At 43.2% G+C, this 23,395-nt stretch overlaps 3 protein-coding genes across 3 annotated transcripts; all 3 read right to left on the reverse strand.

The window, feature by feature from the left end:
• Positions 1-5,149: 5,149 nt before the first annotated feature.
• On the reverse strand, positions 5,150-6,103 carry LOC101625916 (olfactory receptor 1J4-like). Its single transcript, XM_012721219.1, has one exon. It carries the CDS (start codon positions 6,101-6,103, stop codon positions 5,150-5,152), a length of 954 nt encoding a protein of 317 aa, XP_012576673.1.
• A 7,261-nt stretch (positions 6,104-13,364) lies between these two features.
• Positions 13,365-14,318, reverse strand: LOC105853273 (olfactory receptor 1J4-like). The gene has a single exon (XM_012721220.1). The coding sequence runs from the start codon at positions 14,316-14,318 to the stop codon at positions 13,365-13,367; it is 954 nt and encodes a 317-aa protein (XP_012576674.1).
• A 7,918-nt stretch (positions 14,319-22,236) lies between these two features.
• On the reverse strand, positions 22,237-23,183 carry LOC101626152 (olfactory receptor 1J4-like). Its single transcript, XM_004677922.2, is given in 2 exon segments — positions 22,237-22,370; positions 22,373-23,183. Coding segments are annotated over 2 exon segments (945 nt in total).
• Positions 23,184-23,395: the final 212 nt, after the last annotated feature.

The raw sequence follows: 23,395 nt of genomic DNA on the forward strand, positions 1-23,395 counted from the left end.
GACCCACCAGATTTGGTAGGGAGGGTGAGGGGAAGGTGGCTTGTGAGGAAGGCGCTTCTCCAGAGCCCTGGAAGGATTGGGCCCTGAGCTCCAGTTGTGAGGGCCATGCCTGGGCCGCTTTCCTTGACCTTCTGCTCAGTCTGAACCAGACAGCGGTGAAGTGGGGATCTCCATCACTGACACTGGCTTGGGAAGGACAATAAGAATCCTCTTTACCGAGCGTTAATCATGAACCTGCATTGCCTCATTTAGTCCTCAAAACAGCACTGTATGTGGAGCTAGTTCCCCTCCTTTCCCAGGAAGGGATCTGAATGTCAAGAGCAAACATTAGGGCCAGATGAGGACTGGGCTGGCAGAACCTGCTGTAGGGTCTGAGGTCCCAGCCGTTAGTACATGACACCTGCCCAGGTGGGCGAGACCCACGCATCCCTTCCTCTCAATGCAGAGCATAACCGCTGTGGATAGTCAATAGTGAGGAAGGCAGGTGGGCCCTGTGCAGTGGCAAGGACCCCCCAAAACATCACTTGTATGTAAACATCAACACACATACTACTCCTTGGAGTGACACACACATGTAATCAAAGAAAACACAAGATCACACCTAACACTGACTCCATAACAATTTCAGATCCTTCCACCTCTGCTGCATATGGGTAAAAGCAGGTACCTCCTGGCCAGAGTGGGGGCCACATCTCCTACTCCACACTTGGCAGTCCCTTTACTCACCTGTCTGATGAGTCACTAGGGGTGAACAGGTGGCATTATGGCAGAGGGAGGGAGGAAGCTTGAGACCACAGGACTGAGGAAGAAGGCACTACAGATCACACTCAGCAGCGGTCCCCACTTGCTTAATGGGAGACAAGTGGGTCCTTGGGTCTGGGCCAAAAAGAGGAGAGGAGTAAGGTTGCGTCAGCCATCTCTCTCCAGTTCTTCCTATTTCTGCTTCCCTTTCCACCTCCCCACCTTTGTCTTACTGTTCCTCATCTCTTCTGTTTTCTCTCTCCTTCTATCCTTCGCTCAGAGACACAAAGACCAGAGACACAGCAATCACACAGGGCCAGAAACATTCATCTGGCTCCATCACACTCAGACCACAGGGTGGGGGGGGGGGCACATCTCACCTCTGAGCACAGACACACTGCTCACCTAGGGCCCTCTCTGGCCTGTGTCATTCTTTGTTATATCAGGCACCTAATCGGTGTCTTTGAGTCTCAGCTTCTGCTGGGTGGACCAGTGGCAAATAGTAAGGAGACATCCTCTGTGAGCCCATCACCTCCCGAGCTTCTTTGTCCCTGATACAGGAACAGCCAGGCGGACACCACCTTATAAGCCACGGAGAGAACAGGTCCCTCAGTCCCTGGTTAAGGGAAGACAGTCGCTTAATTGTCCCCAGCTCCTGACAGACCTTGGGGAGGGGCCTGCCTGGAGGCACTGAGCAGGAGTCATTACCTGAGGGTGTCCCCGGTATCGGGGCCCCTGGGCTGCTCATGGTCCCACCTGAGAAGCAGGATGACCTGGCACCCTCCAGCACTGGCACAGCTAGTCGCTCGTCAGAGAAGCACTGGGTGCTGGGCTTGACAAGTGATTCTGACACCCCTATTAAGTCAAACAACTAATCAAGTCAAACAACTAGTACTCTTTCTTCACATAATATGTTTGATAAAATCACCTGTGAAGCATTGTGGCTCCAGTTTTGTAAGGAAATTTTAATGAAAATTGAAATATCCTTAATGGGCATAGGACTACTCTCTTAACTGCCGCTCATCCTTTTATTTTTATTTTTTTAATGATTGAAACAAATTAAGTTGCAGATTTTTTTAAAACTTTATTTTTTATAATAATTTATTTTTACATATTTTTATGCATTTTTCCATCTCAGTTGCAATCCTCTTGGGTTTCCCATCACCAGATCACCCATGTGCAATCCCCACACTCCAGTGCTTTTCCTCCCTCCATTGTTTTTGATCCCATTCCCCACTTCACCCCCACAAAATGTCTCTGGTATATAGCTGTTCATCATTATCATTATTTTCTTGCCTGTTCCATTATATTCCTGCTATGAGAGAAACCATCCGGTAGTTTTCCTTTTCTTTCTGGCTTATCTCGCTAAGCATGAACTTTTCCAACTCCATCCATGTTGCTGCAAAAGACATGTGTTTCTTTTTTTTTTGGTTGCTGAGTAATATTCCGTTGTATATATGTACCACATCTTTTTAATCCAGTCATCCACTTTTGGGCATTTGGGCTGTAAAAACTATTTATTTTAAAGATTTATTTATTTATGTATACAGAACTGGGGTACAGGCCAGAGGTGCAGGGGGATGAGAGGATTCACCATAGACAGAGCGGGGAGCAGAACAGGCAGATCAATGAAGTACACTGCTGAGGGGAGCAGGTCTGCTGCACCATGTGGGTCACCTCTGGGGCCGAGGATTGAACTCGCACTGAAGAGGCTGTGGCCAGCTTGCAGTGCTGTATCCTAATCCCACCAGGGAGGGCCAAGCTGCAGATATTTTAAAAGGACGATGGTGATGGTGCGCGGGTGGATTGGTGGTGGTAATTTCACAGGGAAATCATACGTTGTACAAAACTGAAGGATGGCTAATGAATATATCTAAAAATTTAAAAAGAAAAAAAATTGCATTTACTTGACCACTCACAATGTTTTGCATCTAATCATGTCTGTGCATTTATCTGGTGAAGAGTTATTGACATGATTTGCCCAATTTTTAAATTGGGATTTTTTTTCACATTATTGAGTCTTTGAAATCTCTTTTACATAGTTTGATTTCCTGTACTTTATCAGATATATTAGTTGAAAGTATTTTCTCCCCATGTGTCTTACGTCTGGTTCTTCTACATGTATTATTCAAAAAGTCATGAGGAAAGTTCAGTTTCCTGTACCTCAGTGTTTTTCTTTTACAAGAAGCTTTTCTTAACCCAAGACTACAGAATTTTATCCCGTATGTTCTTCTAAAAAGTTAACATTTTAAAGACTATTTTTTATTTTTACATTTTATATTCAGGGCAAAATTTTGATTTGGTGACTCTGGGTATTCAATTCCTCAAGGTCCTTTGCAGAAAGACTATTTTCTCCACTGACTTCCTTGCCCCTCTGTGGAGCGGGGTCTACACAGTCTGGTCTGTGCATGGGCTCTGTTCTGTTCCATTGACCTATTTTTTCATCTTCTAACATGAGTCTCACTTGATTTCAATAGATTTATGATCATATGTTAGGAAAAGATTCATCTGGTCCTCTTAGAAAGCTACTTTTGCTACTGCAGGTTTTTTGCATTTACTGCAAATGCTAGAATTGGCTTGTGAATTTTCACAGAATAAAAAAAAATAAGAGTGAAAACCTGATAGATTTTTTTTTAATTTATTTTTACATCAGTCTTCATTTTGTGCTTTTTCCATCTCGGTTGTAATCCCCATGGGCTTCCCACCACCACTTCACCTGTGTGCCATCACCACAGTCCCATGCACCTTCTCCACCCCATTTTTGATCCCATTCCTGGAATCCTTTTTTGGGGTCTTATGCTGCATTGAGGCTTTTGGTTCAGAAAAGTTTCATTTTTTATTTTCTAATATTATGAATATTTTTATCCTTTATTTCCTTGTGATTTTTTGAGATTTCTCATACAGTTAGTTAACTACCTTATATGTAGATTATTACCCTTGAGATTTCTATTAGTATAGGTTTGCTAGCATTTATGCATCTTTGTTTTCCTGCAAATTTCTTTATTTCACATACAGTTTTGTTGACTATAGTCTGTGCACAGAGAATAGTAAAATTATGTTATTTGCCATGTAAAGATATCATTCCCTCATCTTCTGATTTCCTTCACTGCTGTGAGCTGATATTGTTCATAAGCTGTTTCTGTAGTTTAGGTGTATAAACCTAAACTAGGTGTGTAGTTTAGGTGTTTACATATTCATGGGATATATATCTCTGGGCCCTCACCTCTCCCTTGAAAATATGGTTGAATTCACTCTTCCAGGTCTTCTAGAATGTGAACAACTGGGAAATTTCCTAAATCAACACATTCTAATCAATCCCCACACCTGTGCATCTAATCTGGGTAATAATGTAACAGGAGAGAAGACTTTTTTTGCACATTGTTATAGTTATATATTAAGTAAAGGCAGGAAATTGAGGAGGAATAATAAAAGCAAGGAGGAATGTTTAAGAACATTACTTCACCACATTAATGATATTCATTTTATATGGAGATATCAAATAAATACTTACCTCTGTATATTTAAGTGAATGCATCATGTGTAGCTGTAGTACATGGATTATTTTCATATTGCAAAGGTAATCTATATTAATTGTAAAATATATACTCTCCAATTTATATAATTCCATGCACACACAGCACTATAACTATTCCACCATAAAATTATAATCTTGGCTTATTATATATATATATATACCAGCCCTTTATTTTTTCGTTGCTGTCTAAGGTGTTTACATGAACTATATAGTAATTCAAAAAGCATAGTGTCATGAAATTTATATTCATGAGATATAATCCACTGTAACTACCACTGGAATAAGATGTGGAAAATTTCTAGCATTTCAGAATTTTTCATTCTTAGAAAGAACTAAAGCACTTTCCCAAAACAGAAAATTTTTCAAACTTGCACCCATGCATATTTATTAAAGACAAGTTAACTCACATAGACTCAATTTAAAAAGAAATAAAGATAGGAGTTATCAAATGTTTATTATTGGAATGTCAGGTTTTTAAAATTTTGATTTTCAGTTTACATAAGCAGAATTTTCTATGACACTGATTTGAGCTCCCTCCTTGCCTTGACCTTGAGGAGGCCAAGGAGAGAGGCAGGTTGCCCTGGTGTGGTAGGACGGAGGAGTTACCATGTTCACTTTGCCAGTTGGCATCCACTACTCTGACATCAAGCTTTCTGCATGTTACAAGACATCCTGTGTGGCAAGCATTGCTAAGAAAAATCAAAATCCTTGAAAGTCAGTCTGGGTAACACAGCTGTGTATGTCAGCAGAGAGGATCATGGGAAAGGCCAACTTCCCTGTACTCTGCACGCAGCCCAGATTCAACTGGACTCTCAGAACACATGCCAAGCTGTTATAATTTACTGTAATTTGACTGTGATTTTATCACCGCATTCAGATTGAGTCTTTGGACATAAGGAACTTAGCCCGGTTCACAAAGGTTTCCAGGGCACGTTTCATGTCTCTGTTTCTCAGGCTGTAGATGAAGGGGTTTAGCAGGGGGGTGACAACCATATACATCACAGAACCAGTTATATTTTTATCATTGGAGGTGGATGATGAGGAGAAAAAGTAAACTTCTGCAATGGTCCCGTAGAACAAAGCCACAACGAGGAGGTGGGAGCCACAGGTGGACAGGACTTTGAAGAATTTCTTAACAGAGGGCTCTCTCAGAACCATAGTCCAAATCCGGATATAGGAGCCCAAGATGCCACTCAAAGGAACCATGACAATCATCCCTCCCTCAATGAAGAGGACCAACTCATTGAGGGAGATGTCTGAGCAGCTCATCTTCAGGAGTGTAGTGAGGTCACAGAAGAAGTGGTGGATGGTACTGTCAGCACAGAATGACAGTCGGGCCAGGAGCAGGGCATGCAACAGAGAGTGGACACTGCAGAAGAGAAAGGACCCAGCAACTAAGGAGACACACAGCTCCGGCCTCATGATGGTGTTGTAGTGCAGGGGCTGACAGATGGCCACGTACCTGTCATAGGCCATCACTGCCAGAAGGAAATTGTCAAGACAGCCAAACAATATTAAAAAATAAGTTTGCGAAATGCACCCCGCATAGGGGATGGACTTGTCATTAGTGTGCAAGTTCATCAACGTCTTTGGGACAGTGACAGATGAGAGACACACATCATTGAGGGCCAAATAGCTGAGGAAGAAGTACATGGGGGTGTGGAGACGCGAGTCCAGCCTGATGAGCAGGATGATGAGCAGGTTCCCCAGCACCGTGGTCAGGTACATAGCCAGGAACAGGGCGAAGAAGACCCCCCGCTGCTCTGGACGGATGGGGAGCCCCAGGAGGAGGAACTCGGACACGCTGCTGTGGTTCTCCTGTCTCATGCTGCTCATATCTCTGCTAGGAATGAAGGAAAGAGGAGAGGTAGAAATCTCAGAAGTGGCCATAAAAATATAGCAATATCCTCTTTACATGAACGTGTTAACCTCTGTTTTTCACTCACACCACAGTCTCTCACAATAGAGCTCCAGTGGATCATGACATTTGCACAGTATTTTAAAATTTTCCTTCCACGAATTAGAGGACAGGTTTCTTCATTACCAAATTATTCATTGAACAACAGCCTTGTTCCAGATATGACACAAAGCATTGAGTTCACCATAGTGAACAATAAATGTAAAGTGTTAAAAGTCTGAGATTTTGCACCATTATATCATACTAATCAAAGATCAAAAAATGGCAAAATCATGAGAGAAGTAGGACACAGACATCTGCATTTTCCTTCTTAAAGTATAATAACTCTCTAAATTGCACTAAAAGAGCTAAGAATTTGTGACAGGCTTACAGTAACATGGCAGAATCCTTACTGCTCAGAGATATTTAACATTCTTTTTAACTCAGCATCAACCCAGGGTTCCCAGACCAACCTTAGTAATAATTCTTTAAAAATGTCATTAATGGCCCTCCCTGGTGGCACAGCGGGTTAAAGCACAGCACTAAGAAGCTTAAGCCAATTCTGCATGAGTTCCATCCCTGCCTGCCCCGGAGGTGACCAAAATGGCGTGGCAGACCTCTCCTGACCCTCCCGCTGCTCCCCTCAGCAGTGTACTTCGTCGATCTGTCTGTTCTGCTCCCCACTCTGTCTCTGGTGAAGCCTCTCGCCGCCCCTGCACCTCTGGCCTATACCACACTAAGCAGACATTAGGCCTAAGATTTTATATACCTTTCTAGCTAAATCCTAACCATAGCACTTATTAATCAGCACTATACTATTTGTTTTAATACTGAAAAGACTCATTTCCAGTGTGTGTAAAGGTGCCCCTTCCTTAAGTACAGAAAGTGACTGGCAACATAGAGACCAGCAGGTCCAGCTGCATGAATATTGATCCCTCCTAGCAGTAGAGAGTCTCTGGAAAATCAGGCACGCTGAGGGACATCATTCATCACTGTGTTGGCCTATCAACCATCTTTACCATCCTGCAGCTCACAAAATGCTCGCACAGTGTTTAATTCAAAAGTTAAAGATATAGCTAGAGATTGTATGATACACTAGGAAAATATGATTTCTTCATTTCATACGTGACAAATAAAGGCCAGAGAGGTGAATAACCACAGGCGGGATCTTTGGCAGTGCGGCTAGCATTAGGGTTACACAGACACATTGATGAAAAATCTAGGCTGATTCACTCAAGCAGCGGAGCAGGACAGAAGATCTCTCTTAGGGACCATGAACTTGCTGAGGACACTGTTTATATAAATTCACAATACTGACAGGACAGTGTCTGGCCCCAGGTGCCACCTGGCTGCCTGCAGACCTGGGCTGTGTCAGTCTCACGGAGGCACCAGAACAAACAGCAGGAACCATCTGAAACCACCAGGCATGTGACACAAACAACGTGTGTGGAAGGTGCTGGAACCTGAGTCCTGGGAAGATCAGACCATGTGCGTTAGGTGGGAGGGGTGTGTAGGGGCCTCCATCCAGGCATGTTCACCTGTGCTTTTGCTGCTTTGGAGAGTGATGGACAAACCTCCGTGACACAAACATTGGTTTGTGGAAATATGATAAAAACCTTCTTCATGAGCACCAGTCATGGCAGGCGTGGTGTGCCCGCCTCATTCAGTCCTCAAGACAGCACTGTTTGTACAATAGATACCTCTCCCTTCCCAGGGAGGGGGCTGCAGGTCAGAGAGCAAACACATAAGCACCAGACGAGGACTGGACCCCCAGGGACCTGCTGCTGCATTGAGCTCCCATCATTACCCACCTGCACAGTGGGGAGACGCACGGGAACCCTTCTCCCACAGCAGAAAAGACCAGTGTGGAACAGGGACGGAGAATGTGGTCGCTGAGTGAGACTCTGGACACATCAGGTCGCAGCGGCCACCACAGGAACTGTATCTGACAATAAACATCAGCAGACACACACACACCCACAGACATCACCCTGAGCCCTACAGCGCCATGCGTTTACAACCCAGATAAGATGCAGGATCACACTACCGAACGACTGTAACAAGGCCAGGTCCTCCCTCCGCCGCTGCCCAGGGATGAATGCCGGGCCACTGCTCCAGAGTGGGCGCACGCCTTCCGTGTTTATCATGCGAGTCTCTTTACTCACCTGTGCTGAGTAGCCAGTGATGCACAGGCGGCAGTTATGCAGGAGGGGGGCAGATGCTTGAGCTCAAAGGAGCCACCAAGAGACTGCAGATCCCCCTCAGCAGTGACCCCACTTGTTCAATGGGGGCCCAGTTGTGCTTGTGCCCTGGAGCAAAGAGAGGAAAACCGTGGAGTGATGTCTTTTCTCTCTCCACCTCCTCCTGTCTTCTGCCTATTTCCCTCTCCCCTCCCCTCTGTCCTACTATTCTCATCCCTTCTCTGCCTCACTTCCTTATTCACACATTTTCCTGTCTCCTTTTTAGCCTGCTCTCAGCAGAGCCACAGCAATCACACACACACAGAAACACCCATGCACCTGGTCACCCACAGACCACAGGGAGGGCACATCTGACCTCTGAGCACAGAGACACATTCTGCTCACCTAGAATCCACCCCGACACCCTGCTCTGGCCTGTGTCATTCTGTTACATTTGAGCACCTTGAAATCACTGGCTGAGTCTCAGCTACTGTTGTGCACACCAGCAATAAAAAACTAAGAAGACATCCTGTGAGCCCATCGAGCCCTCCCGAGCTGGCTGTGTCTGTCCCTGATGTATAGAACAGCCAGGAGGTCACCACCTTATAAACCACTGAGCGGACAAGGACAAGGTCCCTCAGCTCCTGGTTAAGGAAAGACAGTCGCTTAATTGTCCGCAGTTTCTAACATTTTGTGCAGAGGAGCCTGCCTAGAGGCCGGAGGGACTGAGCTCGTGCAGTCACCTGAGAGGGTGTCCCAGGCATCAGGGGCTCCTGGCTGCTCCTCGTCCCACCTAAGAAACAGGATGACCTGTCACCCTCCAGCACACATAGCCAGTGCCTGCTCAGACAGCCCTGGGTGCTGGGCTGTACACGTGATTCTGATGACCCTAAATTAACAAAGTGACGTTTCTCAGCCTTGTCCATCACTACATATAAAAATACTAATAATACTAATGATGAGAAGTTTCATTAAGGCTCTAGTGTTTGACCAGTGTCAGCTCTTAGTTTCTTTGTGTATCCATCAATTATCAGTTATCATTGATAATTATATTGAATTCATAGCAGCTGAATAACTCAATCAATTGATTGAGTTGCAAAGTTGCAAAGACCTACTTCCTCCCTGAGAAAGTCCTACTCTGTCCTTTGGAACAACACAAATTTGAGACAATTTTCAGTACATCAGCTAATCCATTTTACATCTGCCCTATCTAATTTGGTAACAGACACCCCCAATGTGGATGTCTCTGTGCTCCTCTAGACTTCAGGAAATGACCATTTGTGCAGGACGGTGCTGAAAGTTCTCCTATACGCCTTGCCCACTGTAGTCCTCACCCACATTTTTCTTACATACATAATATGCCCTAGAACTGGAAGCATGGTTACTTTCAATGTGTTCAAAGCAACATCACCCCTAAGAAGGAGGATGTGTCTATAATGCTCCTCCCTGACCCCCAATTCTAGGCCACACAGGGCTGCACACACAGGGGCTCTCTGGGCCTCAGACTCTGGAACGCAGCTTCTCTCGCTCACACAGGAGGACGCCTGCCATCCTTATGAAGTTTCATTATGCGTTTTTCAACTCTTGGGGTAGGGAATGAGAGCTCACAGAGACCAGGGATTTTCCTTAGTCAACTCTCTGACCTATTTTATTTACATGGAACAGGCTAATTATTAATATAATTAGTTCAATGACCAATTCTACAAATGATAAATGAACATATGAAGAGTAAGAAATCAGGGCCCTCCCTGGTGGCACAGTGGGTTAATGCACAGCACTAGGAAGCTAAAGCCACTTCAGCATGAGTTCGACCCCCGCCCTGGAGATGACTACATGGCACATGACCACCTCTCCTGACCCACCCGCTGCTCCCCTCAGCAGTGTACTTTGCCAGTCTGCCTTTTCTGCTCCCCACACTGTCTCTGGTGAAGCCTTTTACCACCCCTGCACCTCTGGCCTATACCCCAGTTCTGTATGCATAAGTAAAAATAAATCTTAAAAAAAGTAAGAGATCAATTAGAACAAAATGTTCACAGTGATTTTTCTGCCAGTTGCCAAAAATTATAACTTGCTTCTATTTGTTCATTAAATAGGTTTGATAAAATCACCTGTGATGGTATCTGTCCCTAAACTTTCCTTTGTAAGGAAATTTTAATGAAAATTAATCTTTAATAGGTATGGGAGTATTCAAATTAACTTCAACTCATTATTTTTCTTTCTTTATAATTGGCAGACATTAGAGTCTAGACATTTAAAATGCATGGTTTGTTCAGGTTTAATTTATACATTCATTTCCATGTCAATAAAGCAGAGATTGGTGATCACCTCTGCAAGCCTCTCCACACAGCCTTCCTGAGGCCCCTCCCCCCACACTTTCCTTTTACCACTTTGGCTATAACCAAAGAGGTGACCTGCAGCCAATGCTGGGTTATCTTCCCTTTGGTGCTGTTAACATTAAGCTGAATTAACAGACCAGTTTTAAATGGACTTAGACTTTCATTTCATTCTTTCTTTTTTTTTCAAGACTTATTTATGTATACAGAACTGGGGTGCAGGCCAGAGGTGCAGGAGCAGTGAGAGGATTCACCAGAGACAGAGTGGGGAGCAGAACACGCAAATCAGAAGTGCACTGCTGAGGGGAGCAGCAGGCAAGACAGGAGAGGTCTGCCGCGCCATGTGGGTCTCCTCGGGGCGGGGGATCAAACTCACACTGAGGTGGCTGCGGCCAGCTTGCAGTGCTGAGTCCTAACCTGTGGTGCCACCAGGGAGGACCGACTTTCATTTCTAATGAGTGGACCCCAAGAGCGGGATGACAGGGTAAAATGGTAGTAAGTGCGCAGTCAACATTTTAGGAAAGTTGTCATATAATTTTTCACTCTCACCGACAGTCTTTGAGAGTTGAATTCCCCAGTAGCACATAGATTTGGTCAGTGGTGAACATTCTAGCAGATCTGGTTAATTGTATTATGGCCAGTTTTGTAAATTTCACATTCTACTGGGAGTGTGATGATGACGCTTTGGGACATTAATTTGCATTTACTTGATCTCAAATAATGTAGAACATCTTATATCTGATTATGCATTTGGTAAAACATTTGTTCAAATCTTGCCTAATCTAAAGTGTAATTACTATACCCAAGTTGAGATTTTGAAAGATTTTTACACATTTTGATTTGAAGTATTTTCTCCCTGTGTGCTTTATAGTCTTAGTTTTAAAACTATTATTCAAAAAAGCATGAGGAAATCCAATGGATGAAGTTCAATTTCCAATATGTCATTCTTCGAATTTCAGTGTTTATGCTTTGTTAACTTATATCACAGGAGTTTATCCCATATGTTCTTCTAAAATTTTTATAATTTGAGATTTTATAGTTAAGACTGCTTTCTATTTTAATAATGTTATTTTTTATACTCAGAGCAAGGCTGGGCTGAAAGTTGCTTTGTTGACTGGCTATTCAGTTCCTCAACATCCTTGCAGAAAGACTGTTTCTACCAGTGGTTCCCTTTGCTCCTGTGACGTGTCGGGGTCTACACAATATGGGTCTCTTTATGGGCTCTGTTCCGTTCCACAGAGCTATTTTCCATCCTATTCTAACATAAGCCTGACTTTATTATAGTACTTTCATGATGAGGTCATAATTAGGCAAGATTTATCTCATCCCCTCATCGGAAGTACCTAGCTCTTCCAGTTTGTTTGCATCTCCTTCAGAAAACTGAATCAGCTTGTCAATTTTCACTGAAAAAAAAAAAAGATGAAAATCTGGTAGTTCCTTTACGGGGTTTCAATACTTATCATCAAGCTTTTGGTACAGAAAACTTAGATTTTTATATCTACCAATATTATGAATATTTCTGTTGCTCTTTATTTCTTTGTGAATTCTCTGTCTCATCTAATCACTACCTTATATACAGAGAATTACCCTTGGGATTTCCATTAGTATAAATCTGTTAGTACTTTTGTTTCTTTATCTGCAAATTTTTTTATTTAAAATTCATTTTTGTATAATATATTCCATGTGGATAGAGATAGTAAAATAATGTTTTTGCTCTGTACAGACGTCACTCCCTCATCTTCTGATTTCCTTCATTCCCATGAGCTGTTATTGTTGATAGGCTGTTTCTCTGGCTTAGGTGTGAAATGATGGATGTTGTTTACAGTCTTGACTTACTCTTGGCCCTCACCTCTTTCTTGAAAATGTGCCACCAGGGAGGCCCATAAAGGTCACATATGTAAAATAGAGACTGCCCAATTTATGTAATTTTATGCACACAAATCACCATCACTTCCACTGAGTAAATTGTAATCATGGTTTTTTACATATTTCTCAGTCCTTCATTTTTATGTTGTTATCTAAAATGTTTACATGAACTGTATTAATTAGAAATGCAGTCTCATAAAATTTATATTCATTATATATATACATCCGCTATAACTACCACTGGAATGAGAGCTAGAACATTTCTTGCATTTCAAAAAGTTTCTTTCTTAGAAAGAACTAAAACAGAAAATTATTCAAATGTGCATTGATACATATTTATTAAACACAAGTTAACTCATACAGACCTAACTTAAAAGGAAATGAAGAAAGGAGTTATCAAATGTTTACTAAGGAATGTCAGGTTTTTAAAAAATTGGATTGTCAATTAATGTCAGCAGAATTTTCTATGACACTGGTTCTAGCTCCTCCTTGCCTTGACCATGAGGAGGCCAAGGAGAGAGGCAGGTTGCTCTGGTGTGGTGGAACGGAGGAGTTACCATGTTCACTTTGCCAGTTGCATCCACTACTTTGACTTCAAGCTCTCTGCATGTTACAAGACATCCTATATGGCAAGCCTTGCTAAGAAAAATCAGAATCCTTGAAAGTCAGTCTGGGTAACACAGCTGTGTAAGTCAACAGAGAGAATCATGGCCAATTTCCCTGTGCTCTGTGTGCAGCCTACCTGGACTCTCAGAATACATGTCAAGCTACAGTTGTTTTCCTGTTATTACATCTTGATATTATCATTACATTCAGATTGAGTCTTTTGACATAAAGAACTTAGCCCGATTAACAAGGGTTTCCAGGGCACGTTTCATGTCTCTGTTTCTCAGGCTGTAGATGAAGGGGTTCAGCATGGGGGTGACGACCATGTACATCACAGATGCAGTAATTCTTTTATCATTGGAGGTGGATGATGAGGAGAAAAAGTAAACTTCTGCCATGGTCCCATAGTATAAAGCCACAACAAGGAGGTGGGAGCCACAGGTAGACAGGACTTTGAAGAATTTCTTAGCAGAGGGGTCTCTCAGGACGGTGGTCCAAATCCGGATATAGGAGCCCAGGATGCCACTCAAAGGCAGGATGACGAGAATTCCCCCCTCAGTCAGTATTAACAACTCATGGAGGGAGACGTCTGAGCAGCTCAAATTCAGGAGTGCGGTGAGTTCACAGAAAAAGTGGTGGATGGTATTGTCAGCACAGAAAGACAGTCGGTCCAGGAGCAGGGTGTGCAACAGAGAGTGGAGATTGCTGAAGCACCAGGACCCAGCGACTAAGGAGACACACAGCTCCGGCCTCATGATGGTGTTGTAGTGCAGGGGCTGACAGATGGCCACATACCTGTCATAGGCCATCACTGCCAGAAGGAGATTGTCAATATAACCAAACAATATGAAAAAATATATCTGGGAAATGCACCCTGCATAGGGGATGGACTTGTCATCACTGTGCATGTTCATCAATGTCTTCGGGACAGTGACCGATGAAAAGCAGACATCAGCAAAGGCCAAGTGGCTGAGGAAGAAGTACATGGGGGTGTGGAGGCGCGAGTCCAGCCTGATGAGCAGGATGATGAGCAGGTTCCCCAGCACCGTGGTCAGGTACATGGTCAGGAACAGGGCGAAGAAGACCCCCCGCTGCTCGGGACGGATGGGGAGCCCCAGGAGGAGGAACTCGGACACGCTGCTCTGGTTCTCCTGCTTCATGCTGCTCATGTCTCTGCTGGGGATGAAGGAAGAGGGTCAAGTAGGAAGTTAGGAATTAGCTAGAACATTATAGCGAGGTGCTTATTATATGACAGTGTTATATTTTAAATAGTCTTCTATTTTTGCTCACACCTGTTGATACTGGAAAACCAGGGTCACGTCTGGACCCCCTTGGTACCTGTACTCTCACAGAATAACAAGATTTCCTTTCATGGAAAGCAGAGGGCATTTTTCTTTATTCTACAAGTATGTATTAAACTGTAAACTAGTTCCAGGCATACACATGCATGGAAGCATTATAGTAAACAAGAAATTCAATCTCTACATATAAGGAGTTTAAATCTTTGTATATCCCCAAGTCAAACATCAATAAGTAGCATGTTATGCCAATGTCATGGGAAAGGAAACTTCAGATATTTCCTCTGAAAAACCTGAGAATCCTTCTAAGTTGGAATAGAATACCTTATGATTTGTTTCCAGATTACAGCAAAATTTTCAGAATCCTTACTGATCAAAGATATTTAATATTCCTAGGCACTAAATTTAACCCAAGTTAAATCTTGACTCTAAGCAGAGATTAATAATAATATATAATATTTGTCATTAACACATGTCAGCAGTATGCCCGAGGGTTTACACACACTTTGCACTTAAATTTCACCATTTTCCTAACCAAGCAGTATTATCACAGCCATTTTAATGTTGAGGAACAAAAGACACATTTCCCAGTGTGCCAAGGAGCATCTCTAATAATTGAAAGTGGTGAAATGTGAATGTGTATCTAACTAGAACTCACCACTCAGCACTGATATCATAGCCTTCATTGGACAAGGTGTGACCTCATTTGTCACTCATTGACCTAGTTTTCAGTGATCTTGATACGTAATGTAGAGCGCTGTAGGTATCCAAAAGTAGATATGCATATACAGATTGCATGATACATTAGGAAAATATTATTTTCTTCATTTCATAAATGTGATAAAACTTACAAAAAAATGGTATCGTGACCAATGTGGTCACTCATTTTCTGATGGTAGATTCCGGGTTTACCCTTTGGCAGTTACGTTAGAGGTTAAGATGTACTGAGGGAGACAGAATTTAGCTAACTTTCTCTGTCCTAACACTCAAGGATTGTGCACCATTATATCATGGTAACCAAAGTCAAACTGGCATGACACGGCAAACTCATGAGGTTGCTGGACACAGACTTCTACACTTTCTTCTTCAAGTATAGTAACTCCCCTCCCTAAATTGGAGTAGAGGAGCTAAGAATTTGTGATATGACAGAATCCTTACTGGTCACAGATATTTAATATTCCCTTTTAACACAGTGTCCATCCAGGGTTCACAAACCAACCTTAAAAATATTGTCAATGGCCCTCCCTTGTGGCACAGCAGGTTAAAACACAGCACTGAGAAGCTTAAGCCACTTCCGCATGAGTTCGATTCCCGCCTGCCCCGGAGGTGACCACATGGCGTGGCAGACCTCTCCTGACCCGCCCGCTGCTCCCCTCAGCAGTGTACTTCGTTGATCTGCCTGTTCTGTTCCCCACTCTGTCTCTGGTGAAGGCTCTCACTCTCCACATCTCTGGCCTGTACCCCAGCTCTATATGAATAAATAAATCTTTAAAAAATATTGTCAAATATTTATTAACACTCTTCAGGCAGATATTTGGCCTAAGATTTTACATACACATTTTCCTTAAATCTTCCTCATAGCACTAATTAATAAGCACTATAATAACTCTTTTAGCTATGCACAAGAAAAGTGCATTCAATTTGTGCAAAGGTACCTGAATATTGACCCTCCTAAAGGTAGCGAGTATCTCTGAAAAAGCCGTCTTGCTGTGTGATGTCATTTGTCACTCTGTTGGTCTAATAGCTGTCAATCATATTTACCATCATATGGTTTACAAAGGGATCTCACATACTATAATTCCAAAAGTAAAAAAGTATTAGACATTGTATGAAACCATTAGGAAAATATTAGTTCTTCATTTCATAAATGACATAAAGCATCAGCAAAAGATAGATGACCATAAATGGGTTCCAAATTCAGCCTCCTTTGGCAGTGAGAGGTTAGCATTAGTCTCTCTCTCTCTCTCTCACAACACACACATACAACACATGCTGAAGAAGGAATCTAGACTGACTTTCTCAAGCAGCAGAGCAGGACAGCAAGACCTCCTCAGGGACCATGACCTTGCTGAGGGCTCAGCCTACCTTGGTTCTGGCCATCGGGAAGACAGTGTTTGGACCCCATGTGGGCCCTGGCTGCCCACTGTTCAGGCTGTGTCAGCCTCACTGAGAAACAAAGTTAAAAACAGGAGCCAACTGGACCAGCCGGGCCCTTGAGTGGGTCAGGGCTGTGAGGAAGGCGCTGGGTCCCGAGCCAGGAAGGGTCAGGGGTGCGCTCAGGTGTGGGAGGGGCATTAGGGCCTCTTTCCTTGCGTGTCTACTTGTGCTGTTCTGGAAAGTGATAAAGTACAATCCTCCATGATGCAGACTTTGGTTCGTAGAAATATGATTAAGAATCCCCTTTATTGAGCACCACTCATGGGCCAGGAGTGGCACTGGACAGTCTGTGTGTCCTGCCTCATTCATTCCTCAAGACAGCACTGTGGGGAGGGGGTGGTTACCCCCCTTTCCAGGGAGGGATCTGAATGTCAGAGAGCAAACATGTAAGACAAGTACTGGGCCCAGAGGGACCTGCTGCAGGCACTGCAGTCCCATCCGTTAGTACGTGACACCTGCCCAGTGGGGGGACCGGAGTGACCCTTCCTCTCAATGCAGAGCATGACCGCTGTAGACAGCCAGTAAGGGGAGAGTCAAGCAAGTGTACCCCATGAAATGGACAGTACCCCACAGAAACACCACCTGTATATAAACATCAACACACACACACGGAGTAAACCTTGGTGTGACATGCACATATAATCCAAATACAAGCTCACACCTACCACTTGACTCTGTGACAATTTAAAGTCTTTCCCTGCTGCTCCTGGGTAAATGCAAGAGCCTCCTGCCCAGAGTGGGGAGCACGTCTTCGCTCTTTCCACTCTACATTATACCTGAGATGAGTCACTGGAGGTGAGCACGGGAGAGTTACGGAGGAGGAAGGGAGGGTGTTTGCGGTCCTAGAACTGGTGAAGAGACTGCAGACTACTCAGCAGTGGTCTCCTCTTTCTTAATGGGAGCTCACTGGTGCTGTGCCCTGGGCTAACAGGAAACACCTGGGTTGTGTCTCTCCAGCTCGTACTACCTCTGTTTCCCTTTCTTTCCTCCTCCTTTGTCTTACTGTTTCTCATCTCTTCTTTTTGCTTCACTGTGCCTTCCCTCTTTTTTCACTCTCTTCTACCCCTATCTCATCTGAGGCACAGCAATCACACACACAGAGAAACATTGATCCTCCTCCATACACACAGACCTGCATGGAGGGCACATCTGACCTCAGAGGACAGAGGCATCCTCCGCTCAGGTAGACCCCCTCCCCCCACCGCGCCATCCTTTCTCACTCCTTGTTGCATCAGGCACCTCCTAGTCAGTGTCCGAGTCCCCAGCTTCTGCTGGGAGGACCAGTGAGAGATAGTAAGGAGACATCCTCCATGAGCCCATCATCTCCCGAGCTTCTTTGTCCCTGATGCTGGAACAGCCAGGAGGTCACCATTTAATAAGCCACTGAGAGGACAAGGACAAGGTCCCTCAGCTCCTGGTTAAGGGAAGACAGTCACTTAATTGTCCCTAGCTCCTGCCAGACCTTGGGGAGGAGCCTGCCTGGAGGCTGGAGGGACTGAGCTGGAGGAGTCACTACCTGAGGGTGTCCCTGGGATCAGGGGCCCCTGGGCTGCTCATGGCCCCACCTTAGAAACAGGATGACCTGGCACCCTCCAGTACTGACATAGTCAGTGCCTGCTCAGACAGCACCGAGTGCTGGGCTCTGCCCGTGATTCTGACGACCCTAAATTTGTAAAGTAACTTCTCACAACCTTGGTAATCATTATATATAAAGACAATAATGGTATTAATATTAAGAATCTTTATTAAGGTTTTTTGGGATCATTTCTGCTCAAACACCAAGTGCCCTTTTTAGTGTCAGCTCTTCTTTCTTTGTATAATCAACAAAAGATAACAACATCGAGTCATCGACGTTGATATTGAATGACAATCTATTGTTTAATCTATTCTTCAAGCTCATAAAACCTGTTTCTTTTCTGAGACACACTAAGCTGTATCCAAAGAACAACACAACTGTGTGATACAAATTCAGTACATCAGTCAATACAGTTTTACACCTGCTCTGTTCAGACACCTCCCAAGTGATCCTCTGGGCTCTTCCCAAAGTGGCCATTTTTGCAGGACCCTCCTCAAGATTCTCCCCTATACCCTTGTCCACCTCAGTCCACACCCCCACTTTTATTATGCAGGTAACTTCCCCACAATGAGGGACATGCTGCTCTGTCCCCAAACTCTTGGCACCTCTAGGAGGGAGGCTGTGCCACCGAGCCCTCCCGCAGCCCTCCCACCCGAGGCCAGCACAGGGCTGCACACAAGGGGGCTCCAGAGGCCTCAGACTCTGAAATGCAGCTTCTGTAGCTCAGACAGAAGGACACTTATCAAAAAATGGGAGCGGACTCAGGTGGGCAAGGTGTGAGGGAGAGAACCTTGAGGAGGGTCCTGCACAAATGGCCACTTTACGAAGAGTCTGCATACACATCTTTTCCACCGTGGTTTTGTTTTCTTTCAGCTTTTGGGGCAGGGAGTGAGAGCTCCCAGAGACCAGGGATTTTCCTTAGTCACATCTCTGTCATACTTTATTTACATAGAACCAGAATTATTATTAATATAATTAGCTAAGCGACCAAGTCTACAAGTGATCAACAAACATATTAAAAGAAATCAACCAGAACAACATAATCATAGAATGATTTTTCTGAAAGTTGCTAAAAACTGTAACTTTGCTTCTCTTTTTCTATTAAATATGTTCAGTAACATCACCTGTGGTGATACCTGTCCCTAAACTTTCCTTTGTAAGGAAATTTGCATGAAAATTTAATTTCGTAAATTGGTATGGGATTATTCAAATTTATCTCATTACTTTTCTTTCTTTATAATTGGTACGCATTAGAGTCTAGATATTTAAACTGCACAGTTTGTTCAGCTTTGACTTACACATTCACTTCTGAAAGCATCATGTCTATAAAGCAGAAGTTCATGATCACCTGTGAAGGTGGCCACCACCCTCCTGTGACCCCTCCCCCTGCACTTTCCTCTCCCCTCTCTGGCTATAACCAGGGGCCCCTTACCTGCGGCCAACGCTGGGTTTTCTTCCCTTAGTAGCTGTTAACATTAAGCCGAATTCACAGATCAGTTTTAAATGGACGTAGACTTGACATTTCTAGTAAATGGTCCCTAAGAGTGATGTGGCAGGCAGGGTCTAAGGGTAATAATTGTCATATCATTTTTCACTCTCACTGACAGTGTATGGGAGTTTGAGTTTCCTGGTGGACACTTAGATTGGTCAGTGGTGAACGTTCTAGTAGATGTGGTCAATTGTGTTATGGTCAGCTTATTAAATCTCACATTCTACCGGGAGTGCAGTGATGATGCTTTGGGAATTTAATTTGTGTTTACTTGATCTGTAAAAATGTGGAACATCTAATCATGTCTGTATTTTTATTTGGTGTAATATTTGTTCAAATCTTTTACCCAATTTTTAATTTTTTTTGCCCAAAACTGAGCCTCTTTGAAAGTTTTTCACGTTTTGATTTCAAGTGCCTTATCAGATATATTACTTAAAGATACTTTCCTCCATGCTTATTATAGCCATATTCTTTTGAAATATTATTTTAAAAAAGCATGATGAAGTCCAATTTTCAGTAACTTCTTATAGGAATTAATTTTTTTTTTGCTTTTATCAGAAATCTATGCTTAGCCCAGGATCACAGAATTTATCCCATTGTCCTTTTCATATGTGACATTTTATACTTCGTGCAAAATGTGGCTGGATGTTCACTGCACTGACTGTGGACACTGTCCCTACAGTGTCCTGTGCAGACACTGTAGTCCCTCCCCCCACAGCACTGCCCCTGTGTGACGTGTCGGGGTCTGCGCAGTGTGGATCTGTTTATGGGCTCTGTGCTGTTCCACTGACCTACTTTTCCTTCCTTATTCTAACCGGAGTCTGACTTGATTACCAAACTCTATGATCAGGTCATACAGTCCACAAAGACTCATCTCATCCTCTTCTCAAAACTGCTTTAGCTGTTCTGGCTTGTCTGCATCTCCTTCAGAAATCTAGAATCAGCTTGTCAATTTTCACTGAAAATAAAAGAAAGAAAATCTGGTAGTTCTTTATGAGATTTCCATGCTTTTCATTGATACTTCTTGTTTAGAAAACTTTTATTTTTACGTTTACCAATATTATGAACATTTCTATACCTCTTCATTTCTTTGTGAATTTCCAAGTTGTCTCATACAATCGCTACTTTGCATGTAGAGAATACCCTTGGGGTCTCCTTTAGTTAAAATCTGCTAGTGCTTTTGTTTGTTTGCTTTTCTGCAAATTTCTTCATTGCACATTCAGGTTTGTCAAATATTTTCCATGTGGAAATAGATTAGTAAATATTTTTACTGTATAAAGATAGCATTCCCTCATCTTTTGATTTCCTTCTTCCTGTGAGCTGCTGTTGTTGATAAGCATTTCTCTGGCTTAGGTGAGTGACGATGGGGTGTTTACAGCCTCCACTTACTCCTGGGCCTCACCTCTCCCTTGAAAACACAGTTGAGCTCACTCTCCCTGCTCCTGTGCATGAGCAGCCAAGAAGGTTCCCATTTCAGCAAATTGAAATCACCCCCTCACTAATCTGGGTAACAATGTAACAGGAGCAAAGACTTTATTGATTACAGCTACATGTTAAGTCAGAAAATTGAGTAACAAAGAGGTAATGTGGAACATTTAGGGGAATTACACCACCAGAATAAAGATACTCATTTAATATAGATATATCAAATAAATATTTCCTCTGTATATTTATGTGAATGTATCATATGTATCACTAATGCATGTTTTATTTTCAGATTGCAAAGGCCACATGTGTTAATTATAATACAATCCCCAATTTATATAATTTTATCCACACGCATCTCCATTACTGTTCTTCTCAAAAAATTGTGATTTTGTTTATTATATTTTTCTCACCCCTTCATTTTTGTGTTGCTGTCTAATGTTTACATGAACTGGATTAATTCAAAATGCGTAGTCTCACAAAATTTATATTCGTGAGATATAGATCCACTGTAACTACTACTAGAATAAGAACTAGAATATTTCTTGCATTTCAAAAAAAATTATTTCTTAAAAAGAACTAAAGCACTTACTGAAAATAGAAAATTTTCCAACTTGCATCAATATTCATTTATTAGAGACAAGTTAACTCATATAGACCCAATTCAAAAGGAAATGAAGATAGGAGTGACCAATATTTACCTTGGAATTGTCAGGTTTTTAAAAATTGGATTTTCTATTAATGGCAGCAGAATTTTCAATAATGCTCAGTCTAGCTCCCTCCTTGCTTTGACCATGAGGAAGTCAAGGAGAGAGGCAGGTTTCCCAGGTGTGGTGGGGTGGAGGAGTTACCGTGTTCACTTTGCCAGTTGGCATTCACTACTCTGACTTCAAGCTCTGTGCATGGTATAATAAGGCATCATGGATTACAACAATGTTAAAAAACAAAACAAAACAAAACAAAAAAAAACTTGGAATACTGAAAGTGTCAGTCCGGGTAAACAAAACTGAATTTGTCAGATTATCTTAGGAAAGGCTAACTTGATGAGAATGTACACGCAGCCCAGGTTGAACTGGACGCGCAGAACACAATGTCCAGCTATAACAGAATCTTGTCAATTTTATTTTATTTTACTACACATTCAGATCAAGTTTTTTGTCATAAGGAACAAGTCTTTCCAGGGCACACTTCATGTCTCTGTTTCTCAGGCTATAGATGAAGGGGTTCAGCATGGGGGTGACTATCATATACATCACAGAGGCAATCATTTTTTATCATTGGACATAGATGATGAGGAGAAAAAGTAAATTTCTGCAATGGTCCCATAGAATAAGGACACAACGAGGAGGTGGGAGCCACAGGTAGACAGGACTTTGAAGAATTTCTTAGCTGAGGGGTCTCTCAGGACAGTGGTCCAAATCCGTATATAGGAGCCCAAGATGCCACTCAAAGGTAATATGAAGAGCATCCCTCCCTCAATGAGCATGACCCACTCATTGAGGGAGACGTCTGAGCAACTCATATTTAGGAGTGTGGTGAGGTCACAGAAGAAGTGTGGGATGGTACGGTCAGCACAGAAGGACAGGCGGGCCAAGAGAAGAGTATACAATAGAGAGTGGACACAGCAGAAGAACCAGGACCCACCAGCTAAGGAGACACACAGCTCCGGCCTCATGATGGTGGTGTAGTGCAGGGGCTGACAGATGGCCACGTACCTGTCATAGGCCATCACTGCCAGAAGGAGATTGTCAAGACAACCCAACAATAAGAAAAAATATGCCTGGGTAATGCACCCTGCATAGGGGATGGACTTGTCATTAGTGTGCATGTTCGTCAACATCTTAGGGACAGTGACAGATGAGAGACACACATCAGTGAGGGCCAAGTGGCTGAGGAAGAAGTACATGGGGGTGTGGAGGCGCGAGTCCAACCTGATGAGCAGGATGATGAGCAGGTTCCCCAGCACAGTGGTCAGGTACATGGCCAGGAAAAGGGTGAAGAAGACCCCCCGCTGCTCTGGATGGATGGGGAGCCCCAGGAGGAGGAACTCGGACACGCTGCTCTGGTTCTCCTGCCTCATGCTGCTCATGTCTCTGCTGAGGATGAAGGAAAGAGGGTAAAGTAGGAAGTCAGGAATTAGCCAGAACATTATAGCGATATGCTGGTTACATGATAGTGTTAGATTTAACTAATGCTCTGCTTATTGTGTACTCCTATTGATGCCTGAAAACCAGTCTGTCACGTCCCAACTCTCCTGGTACATGACAGCCTCACCGATAGCAATATTGTCTT

This window comes from Condylura cristata, unplaced genomic scaffold (assembly GCF_000260355.1).
Source record: "Condylura cristata isolate star-nosed mole 26May11 unplaced genomic scaffold, ConCri1.0 scaffold00006, whole genome shotgun sequence".
NCBI lineage: Eukaryota > Metazoa > Chordata > Mammalia > Eulipotyphla > Talpidae > Condylura > Condylura cristata.